Source organism: Dendropsophus ebraccatus, chromosome 6, assembly GCF_027789765.1.
Source record: "Dendropsophus ebraccatus isolate aDenEbr1 chromosome 6, aDenEbr1.pat, whole genome shotgun sequence".
NCBI classification, from domain to species: Eukaryota; Metazoa; Chordata; class Amphibia; order Anura; family Hylidae; genus Dendropsophus; species Dendropsophus ebraccatus.
Window position 1 is genome coordinate 10,370,502 of NC_091459.1, and position 21,627 is coordinate 10,392,128.

Here is a 21,627-nt window from a genome sequence, read left to right on the forward strand (position 1 = left end):
TGAAGTGGCCATGGTGAAAGACAATGTACTCAGTGTTTTTATTTCTCAGGGTGATGAAGGAGAAACAGGATACGAAGGGATTGCAGGGTTCAGAGGAATAAAGGTAATGTTATTCAACCAGTATGTAGTATGGAAAAACTCTGTACATATATTCGATACTCTACCCTTAATGCTGTCTAGTTTTATTTCTTATATATATATATATATATATATATATATATATATATATATATATGATATATATATAATAAAAAATGTTAATTAGTAGAAAAACTTTGCAACTTGAAGTTCCCTAATTCATGCCTCGCTCCTCTAGGCAGCCTTTGCTATTATGACGATTTTCATTATTTTTTCCATAGAGCATTATTCGCATACTATATGTGTATGTTTTATACTATTAGTATTACCTATTTAGAATTTCCATGCTACATATATTACCCGCTATATGTTTTATATTGATATTGATGTTAAATCCTTTATTGTATTATCCATCTAAGATTTATTTAACCAACATAGTTAATAAAGCACAAATAGCAATAAACCTTTCTATTAATAGGGTGATGAAGGTTTCCCTGGATCTGAGGGCCGTCCTGGCAGACAAGGGCAAAAGGTATTGTATAATCGAAATTATATTGATACTTTATTAACCCCTTTAGGACCGGGACATTTTGGCCTTAGGACTATAGCCAGTTTTAAAAAAAAAAATCTGACCTGACTTGTTTTAGATGCTTTGGGCTATGTTTCCTCTACATTTTTGAAAAGAAAAAATTACCTCCGTCATTTTGCTGTCTGACCGCCCGTCAGTGCAATAACAATACACTATTGTACACTATTCTAGTTTAGGTGGACTGATTGTCCTTTGGATGTTTCATTACTAAAAAAAAGTCTATGTTAATAATAAACATTTATGTATCTTATCCCATCATATCATTTATGATGGGAAAAAGGGATTCATGTATTTCTATTTATTTTTAATTATTGTGGCTTTTATTTAATGTGTTAATAATAATAATAATAATAATAATAATAACAACAATATATTTACTTTTATGTTCCTCTTTACTGTATGTTTTACTGTCCTACTAAGGAACTAGACTGTACAATCTCCTGATTGCACATACTGTATGACATGCTGCAGTACAGATCTGTACTGCAGTATAATATGGCTCATGGCAAACCTGATCAGCTTCAATAGGCAGGAAACTGGCACCTATTCTCATGCCTCTGGTTGGCATGCTACCAGTTGCATCTCGCAGTCAATTTGCATGGCGCCAATGGAAAACAGTGGCGGCAGAAATTACTAGGTGCACCGGAACGATGCAGAGGATGAAGGTAAAGGACATACCTTCCTCCTCTGCGTCTCCTGAGCAACAGGGACATATCAGCAGGTTAGATTCTTCTAATCTACTGATAGTTCCCCTTTAAGGGTTAGATCTCTTGTAGTTTTGGATAGTGAGATAGTAATGATGATATCTCTGGTAGTCTACGGCAATGAAGGAGTAAATAACATGAAGGAGCTACAGTAACTCCATGAAATTACCTACCTGTTTTGAAGTGTGTACAACTTCTTCCTCCTCTTACACCTCCATCTGTTATTAGCCAAACAGAGTAGCTCAAACCATTATGGAGTCTCTGCTGGGGTGTTATAGGGTCTGTGAAACCTATGAGACACGGAGCATGAGCAGCGGGAAGGGTCTAATGTAACAGGATTACAGTAAATACCCGCCCAGCTGCACAGGCTGCACATGCTATACCGCTACCTATCAGACATATATACAGGAACCTAGCAAAAGAATAATTTGTAGCAGTATATGAAACTAACCAAAGGAACGCACCTCACTGAATACTTATTTTTCAGGGAATTGGTGGTGACCCAGGAGAACCAGGAGTTGAAGGGAATAAAGGCGAGCCAGTAAGAACCATAGTACCTTTAAGTAGTTAAACTTCTTGTGATATTGACTTTCAATATTAAAGTAATTTTTCTGTGCTACGTTCATGCCACATCTATAAACATTTGCAACGTGTCCTCAAAACTCATTGTTGCAAACAGGCCTATCAGGTTCCCTCATTTACTCACCCCCCCCCCTTTACCATCAAGAACTTAGAGCTGTACATACAGATATTGATTGGTGACTGGTTCACCCACCTCTACCTGCACTGTTCCATATATAAGGATGGCCAGATCATAGTAACAATGAAGCGCTTGGCCCCTCTGCCTCTGCTTTGCCCCTTAGTGAATTCGGCCTGGGAAAAAGGGACGGAGCCTACGTTAAGACCGACGTATAAGTAATCTGGTCTTCGTAAATTTCCCCCTAAGAGTACCAAATGTTTTACTATGACATCTCTGGTGCCACCAGTGGGGATCCACATGTAGGGGGTCCACAGACCGGGAACACTAATGTAATAAATGTAGAAGTTTGGGTAATAACTTTGTTTTACACACTTTGTATGACGTATAACTGGTTATTATTTTGTCATTTTTAGGGAATAGCCGGACCAAAAGGTGTAAAAGGATGGCAGGGCCCACAGGTGAGTTGGCTTGTCTTTTAGTGGCGGTATTTCTGTAACATGCTACTTATATACAGTTTACAGCCATTGTTTTTTTTGTTTTTCTGAAGTGCAATAATTGTGATCAGTACATAGATGCTGCACTCACCAATTCTTGCAAGAAAAAAAAAGCTTTTATTTCATCTTTGGAGTATACAAACAGCACCCATCAGTGAAGACCATAAGGGTATGTTCACACTGAGCAAATCAGGTGGAATTCTGCAGCGGCCTTTCTCAGTGCGCTATAGCCTGTCTATGGGAGAGCGCGCGCTTCTCCGCTGATGCCGGTCTCCGCTGAAAGACGAGACATGTCACTTCTTCAAGTGGACAGCAGAGAAGCGCACAAGCTTTTGCACACTTTTATTCCGCCTCATTTACTCAGTGTGACCATACCCTAAAGCAGCTCTCTAACTCTCTGACAATTTGGAGTTAGGTCTCCCTGTAAGTCAGTGTTTGATTCCATTAAGAAACCTTAGGACATGACTGGGGATTTAATAAGCCCAGCAAAACACTTCCCACTTTTACCCATATATAAACAGCTTTTTTGGGTTTCTGCCCCTTGTTGGAGACCTGCTTTGTATATCCTTCTTCCCAGAATTCCAAGCATGAATGGCCTATACGTCTCCATATGTTATGGCACTCTCCTCAAGGAGAAACATTACCCCTTTTGTCTCCCAACTACAAATAGTGCATTCCAGGTGACAACAGTTGTGTACAATAATACTTTACCTGAATATTTGTAATGTACCTGGAGGAAAACAGAACGTGTGCTGTGACTACTGAACAAAAGGTGTACAGTATGTTATGAAAGTACATTGCTATATACTGTATAATACATTTATAACTTTGTTTTGCAGGGGATAATTGGCAACCCAGGCCAGTTAGGACGGGATGGTGACGATGGAGTTGAAGTAAGTCATCTTTATCAATCCATGTTAGCTTTGTAGATACTACTGTATACTTCAATAAGGCTGGGTTCACACTACGTTTTTTCCATCTGTTTTTACAAAAAAAACGGATGGAAAAACGGACGCATTTCTGTGCATCTTTTTTTTTTTGTGGCCAATCACGTTTTTGTGTACATTAAAAAAATGGATGCGTTTTGATGCTTTTTTTAAAAATAAAGAATGGCAATGGAAAAATGGATCAAAATGAATGCGCACAAATGCATCAGTTTTTCGCAAAAATGGATGAAAAGAAAGAACAAAACAAACAAAAAAAAAAGCATAGTGTGAACGCAGCCTAAGACAACTCTGCAGTCACTAAGTAACAATGACACATTAGGTCATACGGGACCCAAATGAGACAACTACCACAAATACTGCATGATAAAAATTAAACAGGTCCAATCATACTGCTCAATTTTTTTAATTTTAAGATTAGATCTTTATTTCCATATTTAAAAAACTACAGAAAGTATTAACCATTACAAAGACATATTGTCCTCATTTTACCTTCCCCATTTTTTTTAATCCCACGTCTCACCATTAAGGACCATATGGCTCCTTGTATAATTTAAATCTACACATATCAGCTATGGCGTCCGACTAGAGATGAGCGAACCGGGTTCGAGTCCATCCAAACCCGAACGTTCGTTATTTGATTAGCTGGGGCTGCTGAACTTGGATAAAGCTCTAAGGTTGTCTGGAGAACATGGATACAGCCAATGACTATATCCATGTTTTCCACATAGCCTTAGGGCTTTATCCAACCTCAGCAGCCACCGCTAATCAAATGCCGAAAGTTTGGGTTTGGATGGACTCCAGCATGCTCCAGGTTCGCTCATTTCTACGTCCGACCTAAAAAGTCCAAAGCTGAACTAAAAATGAAATCTTATTGTCCTTGTCCTTTTTATATGACATTATGTAATCTTCCCTTTACCTTGTCTAATATACAGTGAGTTACATTTTAGAAAATGTTTCCAATTTGTGTGTATGCACATAGTATACACTCCAGCTGGGATCCCTAGCGGCGCCGCAAGAAACTGACCCTGTCAGTTTAAACAATGGAGCATGCGGCTCCGGCTGCACGCACCATTGTGTGGAGTGGGGAATTCTGATGCGGGCGCACATGGATGCCCCCACATCCGAATTCAGTGGCGGTAAAGATCATCTGCGCCATACTGCAGTACTTTCCAGGATGATCTTTTCTGACACCGGACGTTCCGTCATCCGTCAAGGTCACGGAACGCCCAGTCTGTTACAGAGTGGGAACATAGAATGATTTTTTTTTAGATGAATGATTTTTTTTTAATTGTACTAACAGGCATTTCAAGGTCCTCAGGGTAAAGAGGGACGCCGTGGCATTGTGGGATACAAGGTAAAAGCAGATGATTATATGATATTAGTAACTTTAGTAGACAAACTTTCTCTGCTATTTGGTCAAATGCACAGTTTATATTAATAGAAAAAACAATGTTAACTTTACACAGGGTTCATGAGCAAAACATAGGTGGCAGAAATTAGGATTGTTACCAGTATGTTACACCCTTCGCAAAAGTCTGTACTTTAAGTAACTGTGGTGATGAAGCAGTACCTAGGTTTTGCCACAAGATGTCACTATTGTATGTAACTGTATATATGTTTTGCACAGCTGCAGGTAACCAAAGGGTTATTGTTTATTGTGATCTGTACACCAATGATGATCTTATCTTCTTCTCTACCTATCCCTGAGCTTCTTTCTTTTCTATGCTTTCTTCTCCACCACTTGAAAGCAGCACTTCCACACACTCTGCAGTGTTAAGCTACTCAAGGGAGAGGATAAGTCAGAGAAACCCTAACCCATGCCGAGAACAAGTCTAAAGGTGCAGGACGGTATCCTATAGCAGAGGAACTGATCCAGATAGAGTACGTAATTTCCTGGTGTAACCAGGAAATCTGACCACTCTGCTCAATCCAGGTAATGAGGTCTGGGGCTTGTGTCACCCTCACAGGACGGGTCACTCGACATTGGTAGGCAAAAGGTGATATAGTGACAAAGGTCGAAAGACGGGCACAAGTAAACATCTACTTTCAAGTCTTCAGTATTCTACTTCTTCTTCTAAAGTTCTGGCAGAGCACACTTCTACCCTGGGTTGGGACTCTCCTCTCACACACACTCCTCTCTATTACTCTGAACCTGCAGTACAAACTCCTCTCCACTGTTCTGGTCTCTTAGCACAAACTCCTCTCAACTCCTACTCTACTACTCTAAAGGTCCTCAGTACAGCTCCTGTCTAGTCAAGTCTACAGTCCGCTATCAGCTATTGTACAAAGTATTTCTATAGTAAAGAAGATTTATTTATGGTAACAGGACTGGTTATTAGTCCTGCACCTACACAGTAGAGATCATATCCTTGGGCCATCTCCCCTTTCTGTGGGTGGTGGTACCAATAGTCCGGGTGGGTCACAACTCCACTCCGAACCACAGTGATAAGTACCCAAGGGACCCCCTCACAGCCCGGCAGGTCACCGACCACAGGGGAAAGGGTATAGCTCGCCACTCTAAGCTAAAAGCAGGTGTGCCTCCATACCTGTGTGCCCACCGGCACTGGCGTCACAACACTTTACCATCTGTCTATATCTCGACCAATCACCACAGTGGCGTCACTCGTTACCACCTAACAAGTGACCGGTCGACCACCGTAAGGCGGCACCACATATAGAATGGAATTTCAATATAACAGTTCGGATTCTATCTGGCATAACTTTTTTCCAGCCTAAAATACTACTTCCGCCTTGCCATACTTACAGTATTTAATATATGGCATTACCAATACTTGTCTTAAAGGGAGAAAAAGGATTTGTGGGACAACGAGGTCCTGAAGGTCCACGAGGAAGACCTGTAAGTACAAGGATCTTTATTGATTGTATCTTCATATACATATTTGTCACAAAAACAGACTTTGCTGTATGTCCTGCAGGAAGTGGTCTATTCTTTCCAGTCTGACACAGTGCTCTCTGCTGCCACCTCTGTCCATGTCAGGAACTGTCCAGAGCAGCAGCAAATCTCCATAGAAAACCTCTCCTGCTCTCCAGACTGGAGAGAATACATCACTTCCTGCAAGACATACAGCAGCTGATAAGTACTGGAAAACTAAAGATTTTTTAAAGGCAGTAAACTGCAAATCTCTGGCACTTTCTGGCACAAGTTGACTTGAGGAAAAAAAAAAATGGTGACTTCCCCTTTAACACATTTTCTTTTAGTTTTGAGGCTGGCCACTGAGCTTCACAATCAGTGCTGGATAAAGCAAGCCATAGGCCTAGTTCTGTTCAGCTCTGTTCAACAGAACCCCCTCTGTAGTCAGCACCCCTTTTTGTGTGACAGATGCCGGAATAATTTCCTGACTACAGACCCCAGACAGGCCAAAATATTCAAACCCCATGCCAGGCTTGTACAGCTTTTCAACCCACCAGTCTGGGATGCAGACATACAGCTATGCACAGAATTCTCCAACTTTATTTTACCTAAATAAATACCTTATATTATATTACAAATATGGCATAAGATGTACATTATCTAGGGTCCACATTTCTTATACTAAATACTGAAAATGATGGAGGCAAAAGATTAAAGGGGAACTATCAACATGTTAGAGGAATCTTACCTGCTGATATGTCCCTATTGTACAGGAGTCATTTGCTCCATGGTCCGGTGAGACTGGTAGAAACACTTCCCGCCCCCGTAGCACTGATCTGCCCCCAGCCGGCTTACCCTTTTCTAATGATAATGAACGCAGTGGGCTGGATCAGCGCTATGGGGGCGGGCAGGACCAGTGCTATGGGGGCGGGCAGGATCAGTGCTATGGGGGCGGGCAGGATCAGCGCTATGGGGGCGGGCAGGATCAGCGCTATGGGGGCGGGCAGGATCAGCGCTATGGGGGCGGGCAGTACTCCTAACAGTCTCACTGGACTGTGGAGCAAACTACTAACTGCACCAGAACAGCTCAAAGGAGGAAGGTAAGAGACATACTGTAAGAGACACGCTACAAGAGACACGCTACAAGAGACACGCTACAAGAGACACGCTACAAGAGACACGCTACAAGAGACACGCTACAAGAGACACGCTACAAGAGACACGCTACAAGAGACACGCTACAAGAGACACGCTACAAGAGACACGCTACAAGAGACACGCTACAAGAGACACGCTACAAGAGACACGCTACAAGAGACACGCTACAAGAGACACGCTACAAGAGACACGCTACAAGAGACACGCTACAAGAGACACGCTACAAGAGACACGCTACAAGAGACACGCTACAAGAGACACGCTACAAGAGACACGCTACAAGAGACACGCTACAAGAGACACGCTACAAGAGACACGCTACAAGAGACACGCTACAAGAGACACGCTACAAGAGACACGCTACAAGAGACACGCTACAAGAGACACGCTACAAGAGACACGCTACAAGAGACACGCTACAAGAGACACGCTACAAGAGACACGCTACAAGAGACACGCTACAAGAGACACACTACAAGAGACGTACTACATGAGACATACTACAAGAGACACACTACAAGAGACACACTACAAGAGACACACTACAAGAGACACACTACAAGAGACATACTACAAGAGACACACTACAAGAGACACACTACAAGAGACATACTACAAGAGACACACTATAAGAGACATATCTTTCTCTTCTGCGTCACCTGTGCAATAGAAACACGTCAGCAGGTTAGATTCGCCTACCCTGCTTATACGTAATCAAAAAATGAAACAGTGAGTGTCAGCTCACCTCCAAAGTCTTGATAGATCTCTTTGCGCTGACAATTATACCTCAGTGTATGTGGTTTAGCAGTCTTTGACTATATTCATACAATGTTTTTTACTCTCCGTTTAAAATAATGTCCTTCATTTTGAGTTTAACCCCTTAAGGACCGGGCCAATTGTCACTTTTGCGTTTTCGTTTTTTCCTCCTCACCTTTTAAGACCCTATAACTCCACCTACAGGGCCATGTGAGGGCTTGTTTTTTTCAGGAACAGGTGAGATTTGTAATGGCATCTTTCAATCAGCTATAATTCATTATCATTTATTTGAGTCAAAAAATGCGATTCCGCAATGTTTACGTAAATGCACTTTACTATAGGTCAGTGTGAACACAGCGATATTTTTATTAGTCAAACTTTTTTTTTTGCAAATAGGTATATTTAAAATGGCCCTATGGTGACTCTGACATGTTTCGCCAGCAACTCGCTGGCTTTCTCAAAGTATTACCAGTATTACCAGGCAAAGTATTTCCAGGCGGTCCTCCCGCTGGATCCGCCCGCTCCACGGAGTGGGCAGACAGCGGGAATCATTACCGAGAGTTCGGGTTCGTACGAACCCGAACCGGACTCGGTTCGGACCATCCCTAGTCAAAATGAAGGACATAATTTCACTGTTTGGCTTCCTCTTGGTGTGGGGATGGCTGTTTGTCCATTATTCTAGGTCAGGTGGACTGATCGCCTTTCGTCTTTAAACGAAAAGTCCATTAAATTTAATAGTAAAAACGGTGAAAGGACGGTGAAAAAAAAAGAAAAAAACTGTGTGTGAACGGACTTTTTTTTAATGTTTATATCGGCCACAGGAACATATCAAACAACGGCCATTGTTTATACATAGTGTGAACATAGTCTAATAGCTTTACATCTTAAACAGCATCACAATAACTGTGTGTGTGAACACAGACTTATGTTTCTTTCAGTATAGGTTTTGAAAGGGCAAAAAGAATAATAAAATGAGCCCACCTATTCTTATATATAAGGAGACAGACATAACCAGCAGTATGCAGATACTGGCCCAGATTATTCAAACTTTGTAAAATAGAAACTGGTATATACTGCTCACAGCAACCAATCACAGCTCAGCTTTCACCTATGGAAAATGAGAGCTGAGCTGTGATTGGTTCGCTGTGAGCAGCTTACAACAATTTATATTTACTTTTTGTCACAGAGTCTGAGCGACTTCTCAGCGATACTATTATCGTCTCTGTCTTTGCATTAATGTAATATATGTAAATGTAAGGGATGTATGTACTGTACAAATGTAGGGGCAATGCTGCGAGCGATGGGGTTTAGTCCGTCCTGATCAGTGGAGGAGGCTGGAGCACAGGTGGAGCCAGTCCGATACTGAGTCTATGGGACGGGCGGAGAGCCGCGTGGGGACGAGAATCTGCACAGAGTTATCCACGATATTTACTCAAGCTGTACTTGAGGGTCATCCTGCCAGAAGCCAGTCTCTGAGGGGAAAGTGTTTGAGCTGCTTTGCCAAGCAGGGTCTGTTATCACAAAGCAAAAGGGGGAACCCTGCAAGACAGCGACCACCATATTACTCAATACCCAAACTCTACTTGCTGTTCTTTACATTTATATTTACCGTATATTCAGTCATATTAGAATCTGTTTCCATAATATAATATTATATCTTATTTTTCTAATACTGTAAAAAGGGACCTCCAGGACCAAAGGGGGAAGCTGGTCGCCCTGGCCGGCCTGGATTCATCGGACCACCTGGAGAAGCTGTGAGTAGTGCCAAGTCTTCTTCATGCTGATGTTGCTTATTTCATATCCTCCTTATTGTTTCATATATTTAGGCAAAGATTATTAATCCTCCAGACTGTTTGCAGTTAGAGGATAGCACTGACAGCATGTTATATTATTATTTACAGGGTCATGTTGGACTTCCTGGGGCTCCTGGCCTGAAGGTAATGTTTCACTAGGCATCTTATTGTCTTTGCTCCATGTTGGAGATTGTGGTGGTGGGGGATGAGTGAGGTTGTTTCACTTTATTTTATTTAGAATATATGTAAAGCTGTAAAATTAAAAGGTAGCATACTGCTTATGATGGTAATACTCATCAAAATAGATGAACCCTGGGGCAGTGATTTAAAGGGAATCTGTGACAGAAATGCCGAACAGATCGGTGTATTACTTTCATCATTCTGTTTAGCCATTCTCCTAATATGCAGGAGAATAAGATTCTTACCACTCCCCTCCCCCGCCCTCCAGCTGCTGATTGACAGTTAACTGCCTATACACAGCATGGATAGATAACTGCCAATCAGCAGCTGGTAGGCAGAGTTTTCTGCTTCTCATGAATATCCGGGACTACTGGGCTCATGCACATAATGAAGAGGACTACTGACTGACAGAGTCTCTTTAAATTGAAATGATTTAGTCTGTTATTAACAAATAGAAATAATAATAAATATTTTTTTTTATCTCAGGGCAATAATGGAATTCAGGGACCTAAGGGCTTAGAAGGACAGAAGGTAAAAAACGGGTTTATTTAAATAAGTGAATATGTTCTATTTGTTATTATCCTTTATTCACAAATTTTATGGGACAATAAAAATGTCATTAACCACTGAATTCTAAGGCAGAAAGCAGGAGGCCTAGAAAATGCAGTTTATGTAAATTAACAACTTATGGTGCGTTTACACAGACAGATTTTGGAAGCCAAAGCCAGGAATGGATTTGGAAAGAGGAGAACTAAGTCATTCCTTTGTGACCTGTGGTCCATTCCTGGCTTTGGCTTCAAAAATCTGTCAGATAAATCTCTCTGTGTAAAAGCACCATTAGGGTCCTATTACACCAAGTGATTTTTTGACGACTAACAATAAATGATCTCAAACGACCGCTATGGCAAACGACCCAATATCGTTGGCCCAATTACACGGAACGATGATCGTTACTTATGATCGTTCTTGCGGTCGTTTCGTTGTCGCTATTGCGTGCGTTTCAGCTATGACTCCTTATTACACAGAACGATGTGCGGATGATTTGCGAACGATCAAACGATAAAAATAAGTCAGAATTCTATCAAACGACCAACGATTTCTCGTTGGTCGTTTAATCCTTGTCTGCTATTACACGAAACGATTATTGTTTAAATGATCTAACGATTTTTCGAACGAATACATAAACAAAAACATAATATTCTAATCTAAAACTCTTTAAATGTCTCCCTTATGTTCTCATTATTATGGGATATTATGTCTAAAATAAAATTAAAATGTTTCTTTTATTTAGGGAGAAAAGGGAACAAAAGGACCTAAAGGAAAAGTAAGTTTTTGTGCTTGTGTATGAAGTATTTACCTGAAATAATGAGTTTTAAGCACTTCAGCTAATATTAATATCAATAATATAGGTTGGGGACACTGGTCCGGTAGGTCCTGAAGGGCTTGTTGGCAGAAGAGGGCCTCCAGGAGAAGTTGGTGCCCGTGGTGAACCAGGAGAACAAGGCCCTACTGGTGATACTGGGATCGCTGGAGATATTGGGCCAATGGGATCCAGGGTAAGGACAAACCAATAGGACAATTGTGATTTCCTTATACATAGTATAACAAAGATGAATACTTAATACACACCAATATTGCTGCACTGTGGTTGTGTGGTGCCTACAGGAAGGTAGGAGTAGTAGATCCAGCTGGGGGTAGTAGTAGCAGCAGTTCCCCTATAGTATTATAGTATAGCATGAGGTTATGGCTGAACCCTCTGTTTCTTCCTTTGGTGCTCAGCAATCCTTCGTAATTGGGGGTCTGCATGTGTTGGTATAGTTTGTGACCCTAGAGCAGGGTGGGGAACCTTTGGCTCTCCAGCTGTGGCAAAACTACAACTGCTATCATGCTAAAGCTTTGGCTGTCCAGGCATGATGGGAGTTGTAGTTTTGCAACAGCTGGAGGGCCAAGGTTCCCTACCCCTGCCTAAGGGCATATGGTAGTGTTGGTGTCTGATGCTGTATACCCGTGGTGGTAGATCTGAGGAACTTGGATCAAACACAAGTGTAAACTTCAAAAGGAACAACCTAAGAAATTCTTCTGTACATACAGGAAAACAAGGGTTATCCAGGGTTAGAAAAACATGGTCGCTATCTTACAGAAACAGCACCACTGTTGTCTCAAATTCAGGTGTGGTTTTGTAACAAAGCTCCATTCACAATGGAACTGAGCTACAGAACCTCACCCAAACGCCACTTCCTGCAGGACATACAGCAGCTGATAAGTACTGAAAGACTGGAGAATTTTCCCGGCGAAAATAATTTTCTTCCGAATCAACTGGTGTCAGAAAATTATACAGATTAGTGATTTACTTCTATGTAAAAATCTCAAGTCTTCCTGTACCTATCAGCCGCTGCATGTCCTGCAGGAAATGTTGTTTTCTTTCCAGTCTAACACAGTGCTCTGTCCCTATGTATTTTAGAAGAGCGATGAAATGTCTTGTTCTTTCCTGTAACAGGGACCACAGTTTCCAGCATCCCGTGTGATAGAAGTTTGTCAGAAAATTGTTCTTGAACAAATGTCGTCATATGCGCAGTCTGTACGGCGACAGTGTGCTAGCGCATGCCCATTGTTTGGTGAAGTACCAATGGGCGCACCAGGTCCGGTAGGACTCCCCGGACCACCTGGACCAACAGTAAGTGGCCGTTTAATAAGATATTTCTGTAAAATCTAGTAAGATATTTCACAGTCACCTCCATGCAGATACTATTATAGTTTACAGGTTTAGCTCAATTCTTGCCTTTGGCTTTTATTCTTGATGCATATTGATATAAATAAGATCTCATCAGTAGGATGTATTTTATTTCCTATCTGACCTAATGATAGCAAGACCATCGACGTTTATCGGTCCAGGCATTTTACATTTGTTTCTTTCACCACTTTGTTGGGGTATTGTTTTTGATAAGTTTATTTAATCTTGCATACCATGTGATACATTTGTTGCTAATTAAATTGTAAATGTTGTGATTATAGTTTTAATATGGGGTTACATTTTAGACCAGCCCGCAGATACATTTTTTAAGCACTATTTCCGGCTTTCTTTTTCATGCATCTACCATAGGTACTGTATGTCTCCACGCAGACCAAGCTGAACTTTCCTGTTACTTATTGAATTAGTAAATGAAAAAAGTATAAAATTGGCATCATGTAGCAGCCATAATGCATTATTGCCTCACATTTGGGCCTCACATTTGACACAATCCTAAAGGTTACTGTTACATGTGAATACCTAAAGGGGAACTCTCAGCAGCTTAGACAAATCTAACCTGCTGACAGCACTCTAGTGGGCACGGGGTGCTGCCTCCTCAAAGCCGTTCCTGGGCTCTTAGTTGTGCCCGGTAAGCCATATTGTTAATCATTGATGTGTGTGTGTGTGGGGGCCACCCCCTCTGATGATTATCACTAGAGCGTGCCATCCCAGGGGTGGGCTGGATAAGTGCTCGGAGGGGTGGTAGCCATGCTCCCAGTGCTCATAGTGGCTTACCAGGCACAATTAACAGCATGGGAATGGCTCTGAGGATGAAGGTAAGAGACATACCTTCATCCCCTGTGTCCCATGCTGCCTGCAGGTTAGACTAGTCTAACCTGCTGATGGTTCCCCTTTAGTGCACTGATATTAAGTGGTCACATTTTTTTGTATTTCAATATACCAGTATGCCACAGATCAGTTTTAGAGATGAGCGAGTAGTGAAATATTCGACTTTCGAGAATTCGGATCGAATTGGCACAGAAATTTGACAATTCGAACGAATATTATTATAGTCTATATTATTCTAATATTATTATTAAGTAACCTAAATAGGACTACTAGTAACTGATGTCCATATACATCAAACAATATATAAATCCTTCAAAAAAGATGCTGGACAATATTCTTAAGTTATTAAATCAAATCAAAGCTTATTAAACCATACTAAAAAAAAAGGGGGGAGCATAAAATGATACAGTACATACATTGGATGGCTTACAGGGCAAAAAATAGATTAATAATGTATGCTCTATGTACTATATTAAGTTGATGGTATATCACTCAGTCCCAGGAGGTATAAAAGTGCACAGATGCAAGTAAACAAGGAACTCCAATGGTGCTTAAATAAATTAAATATCTATCTATATATATATATATACACTGTGTATATATTATATTATATATTATATAGTGACAATCTGGGGGTTACTCACTTGCTGGGATCGCCATCTCCTGGGCCTGAGACGGTTGGCACATCACAAATTGCAGTCCAGTCAGTGCTGTATGCTTTATACTGACCTCAGTCAGCTTTATTTATCCGTCCAAATAACACAAGACATAGGCAACACTGACAATAAAATAAAACCTGGGCTGTCTAGCCACTGACTAACACCACAACTTCCCTAGCTGACTTTCTGAGCCTACTGCTCCACTTGACCAGGTACACTGGTCTCACCCAGACTTCTTGTCTGCAGCTCCCACAGGCCTAGTGCTGCCTGTTCTCCCACCCTGGGAGCCATCACCTGGGAAGCTCTGGAGTCTCTAATAGATCCACCAGGTGGTTTCAGAGCCTCATCAGCTCTTGGACTGGAGTGGAGTATCTGGTACAGGAGCTCCACCTGAACTCCAATTCCCACTCCAGAGGCATAGAACTGCCTCTTACAGCCCCACCATGCCACAATATATATATATATATATATATATATATATATATATATATATATATATATATATACATACTGTATATATATATATATATATATATATATATATATACTGCAAGTGCAAGTTTAGAACAAAGTAATATAAACAAAGTAAGGTAATGAAAAAATGTGTAAGAAAATATATACATAGAGGAGTATAGTTGAACCTCCGGGTATGAATGTATTCTGTCTGGTAAGACCAGTCACCCAACGCTGCGTTTCGCTATACAAGCTTTGTCATTCTATTATATACAATATTCGATCCAATACCTACTCGATCGAATCGTATTCGCTCATCTCTAATCAGTTTGAATAAACTTTCAATATGTGTATTTTCCACCACTTTTCCTTCAGTTTGTAAGTAATTGCAGAGAGTAAGGATGTGAACTATATAGGTACCTAGTTTCATAAATCTTCTGATTTGGGAAGTTTTGTTTCCTTTCTGCGATGAAGTATAAATAACCTGTTCATTCAATTACTTTTTAATATTTTTCAAAAAATAATTCTGTAATATTTCGGTCACACAAAATTAATTGATAAAATGTTTATTTAGGGAAGACCTGGAGTGAATGGAATTGATGGTGAAGATGGTCCAGAGGGATTTTATGGTGAATCTGGAGATCTTGGAAAGCAGGGGCAAAGAGGTAATTTTTTTTGTTGTTGTTTGTTATCCATTAAATTTTTTGGCTAATTTAATGCAGAGTTGGCAATTATTAAAGAATATTGCAGGTATTTTCGTGTATATCTGTTTAAATAATTGTGGTTGTGGTTTCCTCACTAATATGAATTGCTACATTTCCCATGATGCCTTTGGCTTTGCAGAGAGAGAGTCTCATCACTGCAGTGCAGCTCATAAGACCACCTCGGGCAGGTATTGGAATGCTCTGGACCCCCGGCTGTGGGAAAACTACCATTCCCATCACGCCTGGACATGATGGGAATTGTAGTTTTGCCACAGCTGGAGGGTCCAAGGGTCCCCATACCTTAGCTAGGGGAACTGCTGAAACTTGTGAGTGAGCTGGGATCAGTTAACGCTATGTGTAGGTTTAGGGTATATTCACACGGGCGGGCTCGCAGCGAGATTCTTGCTGCGAGCCCGGCAGGTCCTGTCAGTTCCCATAAACTACATACTTGCTGCGGTCTAAACGACCGCAGCGAGTATGTAATTATACCGCGCTTAACCCCTTCTACTCCCGCCGGCTCCCCCGCTGTAAGCAGCATACATTACCTGTCCTTGCTGCACGGGTGCGGCGTCCTGCTCTCCCGCCCGGCCAGTGGCTGCGGCTGGGCAACACACTAATTGGCCGGACGGGAGAGCAGGACGCCGGACCCGTGCAGCAAGGACAGGTAATGTATGCTGCTTACAGCCGGCGGGAGTAGCTAGTATGTAGTTTATGGGAACTGACAGGACCTGCCGGGCTCGCAGCGAGAATCTCGCTGCGAGCCCGCCCGTGTGAATATACCCTTATTGTGTTTTTCAACCGAGGTGTTTTGAGAAGATTAGAAGTCTTTTCAGATTTTCAATCTCTTCAGACAAATCCATTGTTAAAGTATTATTTATAACATTTTTGTGATTTTAGACAACATTAGATCATGAAACCATTCTTTTCTGGTTGAATCATGCAGGTGAACCTGGAGAAAAAGGAGACAAAGGTCCGAAAGGGCACGACCTAGTAGGCCTTCAAGGAGATGAAGGACCAAGAGGTAAAAAATATATTTACTGTTTATTTTAGAATTAGTCATCTATTCAAAATGTAAAAGAAATTCATAATTAATGAAAATACACCTATTGTTCCAATGTATTTTAGGTGAGAGAGGAAAACCTGGTCAAGCATTTGATGGAGAACCTGGTTTGATGGGTCCCCGTGGGCACAGAGGTCAACTTGGACTCATAGGTTATACAGGAGTAAGGGGACCACCAGGACCATGTCTAGCAGCCGATTGTGAAAAAACTCAACCAACAAGAGAACCCACAGAAGATTCCGAATCCTAAATGGTCCAAAGTGTTGAAGAACTGACCTTTTATTTCCATTCACAAAAGCGGCTACACAAATGTCAGAGATGACTTAAATTCTTAAAAATTAAAAAATAAGATTCTTCCCTTTTACACATTTTGTAAATACAGTTTATTCATGTATCAAGTTTTAAAGTCCGGCGTTTTTTAAAAATTCGGCAGCCTGCAGGGACAAGGGAAGTTTAAGGAATTTAGGAACTTACCTCTCCCGCCTGGAAGGCATTTTCCCTCAAGTTGTGATGACGTCCCAACTCTGGGGAAAGGGCCTTACCCAGCTGACGGACTGGGAGCTTAGCCAACCAGTGACAAGAGCAGTGTGCTGCCCCAGTCACTGACGGGCTGTGCGGCCAGTCCATCAGCCGTGCTGTGACGTGTCAACGATGGTGATCCTGGAGCCCGGTCGGGGTCCCAACGCTCATCGCGGCAACCCCTGCCCCTGCTGGATGCTGAATTATAACAAATGCCCTGGCCACTACACAGTGAAGGAGCTAGCTGCCCCTGGCCCCGTTCATGGGTGCTGAACAGCTAATCATACGGGGGCTAGATGTCAGTGACTTATGACCTATCCCTTTGATAGCTTATCCTTATGATCCTTATTATCCAGATTCTGAGTGACTGGCTCATGTGCTGCCTAATTTTAAAGGGGAACTATCAGCAGTTCCTGGGTCGCTGAAGAGGAAGGTATGTGAGATGCCTTCCTCCTCTACGCCGGTCCCGCACTGTTAGGATCAATGTCACATCATCAGCCCGCTACTTCTATTGATAATCAATGGAGAGGGTGGGCCGGATGGCGCGGCAGTGCTCCTAACAGTGCACCGGAACAAAGATTACTCCGACTAACAGTGCGGAACAGGTGCCGAGGAGGAAGGTAACAAATGCACCTTCCTCCTCAGCATCCCCAGCGCTATAGGGGGCTACCAGCAGGTTAGTTTAGTCTAACCTGCCATTAGCCCCCTCTAATATTATGGCTGATGGGTGTAGATTCCAAAGTTTAAATCTTGCCCATATACAATGGATGAACATGGCCAATAGAAAGTCTCATGAGAAGCAGGATGCCCTGAAAACATTGCATAGTTGCTGGCGTCCTCCTGATTCCAGATCTCCCCGGAAGTGTCTTGACTTTAGAACCATGTAAGCTATGAGTACTAAGGGGGGATGGTATATTTGTATGAAAAATTGTTATAAATCAAGTGAATATAAAAAATCTGTTTGAAAACTCATCCAATGTATGTGTACTGAAATTAATCATTGGGTTATATGCGCAGCTTATGAGAAATATCACCCATGAACCTGGATATATTGTATACAGGTTTCTATTTTTGATACAGTATTTTATTGGAAATTACGTTAAAGGCCGATGCATCCTGCTTCCTCCACTCACACAAAGTGATTGACAGATGATTTGTATACATGGTAAGCTGTCAATCAGTCCTGGACATATGTAAACATGAAAGATCCCCCAATACAGGGGTAGGGAACCTTGGCCCCCAGGTGTTGCAAAACTACAACTCCCATCATGCCTGGACAGCCAAATCTAAAGCTTTGGATGGTCAGGCATGATGGGAGTTGTAGTTTTGCAACAGCTGGAGAGCCAAGGTTCCCCACCTCTGACTTAATAAATAACCCATTACACTGTATTGTTCAATACCGAATACTCATCACTGGATTGCAATAGCAGATATGTGTAATTATTAAAATGGATGATTTGTTTTAAAATATTGTGTCTGTCTGAATAGTAGCCTGTCCTTACAATACATGAGCATCCTGGGCTATAGGCCCCATAGCAGTTGCATCGTCTGCCTCTATGGTAGCTTTGCCACTGGCTCCTGCACTCATGGGACAGAAGAACCATGCTGTTAGTTTAGTTATTCTGCAGTTAGTTGAATTATGAAGACTCTCAGATAACCCTGTTAAGTAAAATACTATTAGGGAAGATATAGATGACATGTCTGGAGGCTGCATGGTCTGCTACTGGCTATAAAAGGCCAACAATGTGGCCTCCGGAGAAAGGTCAGAAAAGCCATCAGGGGATGAATCTCTGCTGGCACTCCATTCATTGTCTCTCTGGGATAACTAACCCTTCTATTGGGATTAGATCTATTTTTATAAGCAACAGAAGAAATACAGTTAAAATTTAGTAACCATTACATGCTGGCGGGAAAGTCTTATGGCCACACTAAGGGTGGTATTACACGGGCCGATAATACCTGTAAACAAGCGCTGATCTGCTAGATCGGCGCTCGTTTACTGGGCCTATTACACGGCCCGATAATCTTTTAACAAGGGCTGCATGGACTTGATTAAACTATATACTTTACCTATCCACGCTCCAGGGCTGCTCATGCGAGCATGGATAGGTAAAGTATATCGTCAGTCGCCGGCTGCGCACCACTATTACACGTAGCGGTGCGCGGTCGGCGCCCAACAAATAGAGGTTCTAACCTATATCAACGATCAGCCGATGATCGTTGTCATCGGCTGATCGTTGTATTTCTTACACACAGAGATAATTAGCCGAATCGGGCTGAATCGGCCGATTATCGTTCGGTGTAATAGTACCCTAAAATTCTATGAACTATAAACATAATTAATGAGAAATTTACAGTCAGTAATATAACAAAGTCATCTCTAACAAGAACATTTACCAAAGGCTATATTGTAAAAGACCTAGAATTTCAGAGAGAATTTAATGATATAATTGTTCTCTCTGTGATATGTAGGTTAATTCTTTCTCAGGGTACAAACACACACGGCATATACGCTGCGTATTTACTGCTGCGATACGCAGCAGATACGCAGCAGATTAGATGTAAATAACTGAACACAGTATCAAATCTGCTGCGTATCTGCTGCGTATCTGCTGTGTGTGTTTGTACCCTCAATAACAATTATATCAGCTATACAATGTACATTTGTTGTACCTGTAAACTAGTGTAATGAGATGCAGATTCCAATAGTAGACACACACACAAGCTGCCTGTATTAGTGAAGCTACAGAAGGAGTGCACCGAAGCTCCACTTGGTGGCGCCATCTGACCAGGAAAGGAAGCAAATCTAAGTTTTTTTTTTTTTTTAAATGATTTCTACACTGTGTCCACTGGATGGAAGAAGCACATTACTGTATTATTATAGTACACCTACCGACCATTTTATGACAGAAAGCCAGTTATAAGCCCCTCACCTTTCTTCCAGGGCACCCAAACATACAACATACTCTTTGATGCATTTGTGGTTAAGAGCCGATATAAAAATGTACAATCATGCAATATTGATTTGGCATCTACCCCATCTACCCCAGGGACGGTCCTGTTAAAAAACAAACATAGGCTATGTTCACACAACGTTTTTTCAGTACGTTTAAAATGGCATCCATTATTTTGAGTCTAAAATAAGGCTGTCTGGCCTCCCCTTCAATGACTGGTGTTTGTACATTATACTAGTTTGGGTTCCTAATTGGCCTTTGGGTTGCGGCTTAAAGGGAACCAATCACACAGAAAATCACCCTAATGATAAGGAAACGTGCTGGCACATCACCCCGCACGCTTCCCAAACATCCCCCTGTACCCTCCGTGCCTCTCTCTATTAGACCGTATTCTTACTTTTATGATGTCCCGCGCTGTATGTAAATACCGGGCAAGTAGTCGCGGTGGGCGGTCCTGGTCATGGTCTAGTCACGGTTCTGGGCGGTGGAATAGCTGTAATCACACCCAGAGGGGCGTGATTTAAAGATCTGCGTTCCGCCGACGTCACCCGGGGCCTGCGTTACACGTCTTTAGCACGCACGTAGCGCTGTACGGTGGGAGAAGATTCTGACACACTGCGCATGCACGGCATCCTGAAGACATTGGCACGCCGCCGCCGTGTAACGCAGGCCCCGGGTGACGTCGACAGAACACAGGTCTTTCAATCACGCCCCTCTGGGCATGATTACAGCTATTCCACCGCCCAGGACCGTGACTAGATCCGCCCAGGACCGCCCACCATGACTACTTGCCCGGCATTTACATACAGCGCGGGACATCATAAAAGTAAGAATACGGTCTAATAGAGGGAGGCACAGAGGGGACAGGGGGATGTTTGGGAAGCGTGCGGGGTGATGTGCCAGCAAGTTTCCTTATCATTAGGGCGATTTTCTGTGTGATTGGTTCCCTTTAATTGAAAAGTCCATTGAATTTAATAGTAAAAACGGAGAAAGAACGGTGACAAAAGAAAAACTGTGTGTGAACAAGTAATAAAAAATGTCCACTGCTTGCAAAAGACGTCCGAAAATAATGATCATGTTCATTATTTTGACGGCTGCGGTAAAAACGTCTGTTATTCGATGCATTGTGTGCATTGGACGTCCGTCTTCCCATTGACTTCAATGCATTGCCATTGCAGTCAGTTAAATCGCGGCAAAAACGGATGTTTTTTTTTAAATATCAAATTCGGAAGCCTTTTCTCTGTTTTTCACGTTGTGTGAACATAGCCAACAAAACAAGAATCATTCAACCATATGTAAACGACATCAGAGAACTATACACATAAAGCTAATCAACACGGAAAAAAAAGAAATAAAAAAATGTAACGCATTGAAGTCAATGAAATAACGTCCAATGCGTTGCCTGGGCAAACGTCAAAATATTGATCATG

At 41.9% G+C, this 21,627-nt stretch overlaps 1 protein-coding gene across 1 annotated transcript in view; it reads left to right on the forward strand.

Annotated features, from left to right (window-relative positions):
- Positions 1 to 18,103, forward strand: part of LOC138794638 (collagen alpha-1(IX) chain-like) — a 42,266-nt gene extending 24,163 nt beyond the window's left edge. The window contains exons 13-28 of the mRNA XM_069973414.1: positions 50 to 103; positions 557 to 610; positions 1,859 to 1,912; positions 2,485 to 2,529; positions 3,405 to 3,458; positions 4,813 to 4,866; positions 6,316 to 6,369; positions 9,981 to 10,052; positions 10,200 to 10,235; positions 10,758 to 10,802; positions 11,563 to 11,595; positions 11,681 to 11,827; positions 12,769 to 12,945; positions 15,535 to 15,625; positions 16,608 to 16,685; positions 16,790 to 18,103. Coding sequence (XP_069829515.1) covers positions 50 to 103; positions 557 to 610; positions 1,859 to 1,912; positions 2,485 to 2,529; positions 3,405 to 3,458; positions 4,813 to 4,866; positions 6,316 to 6,369; positions 9,981 to 10,052; positions 10,200 to 10,235; positions 10,758 to 10,802; positions 11,563 to 11,595; positions 11,681 to 11,827; positions 12,769 to 12,945; positions 15,535 to 15,625; positions 16,608 to 16,685; positions 16,790 to 16,974 — 1,233 coding nt within the window. The 3' untranslated portion in view covers positions 16,975 to 18,103. The remainder of the gene's footprint in view (positions 1 to 49; positions 104 to 556; positions 611 to 1,858; positions 1,913 to 2,484; positions 2,530 to 3,404; positions 3,459 to 4,812; positions 4,867 to 6,315; positions 6,370 to 9,980; positions 10,053 to 10,199; positions 10,236 to 10,757; positions 10,803 to 11,562; positions 11,596 to 11,680; positions 11,828 to 12,768; positions 12,946 to 15,534; positions 15,626 to 16,607; positions 16,686 to 16,789) is intronic.
- The last annotated feature ends 3,524 nt before the right edge of the window (positions 18,104 to 21,627 follow it).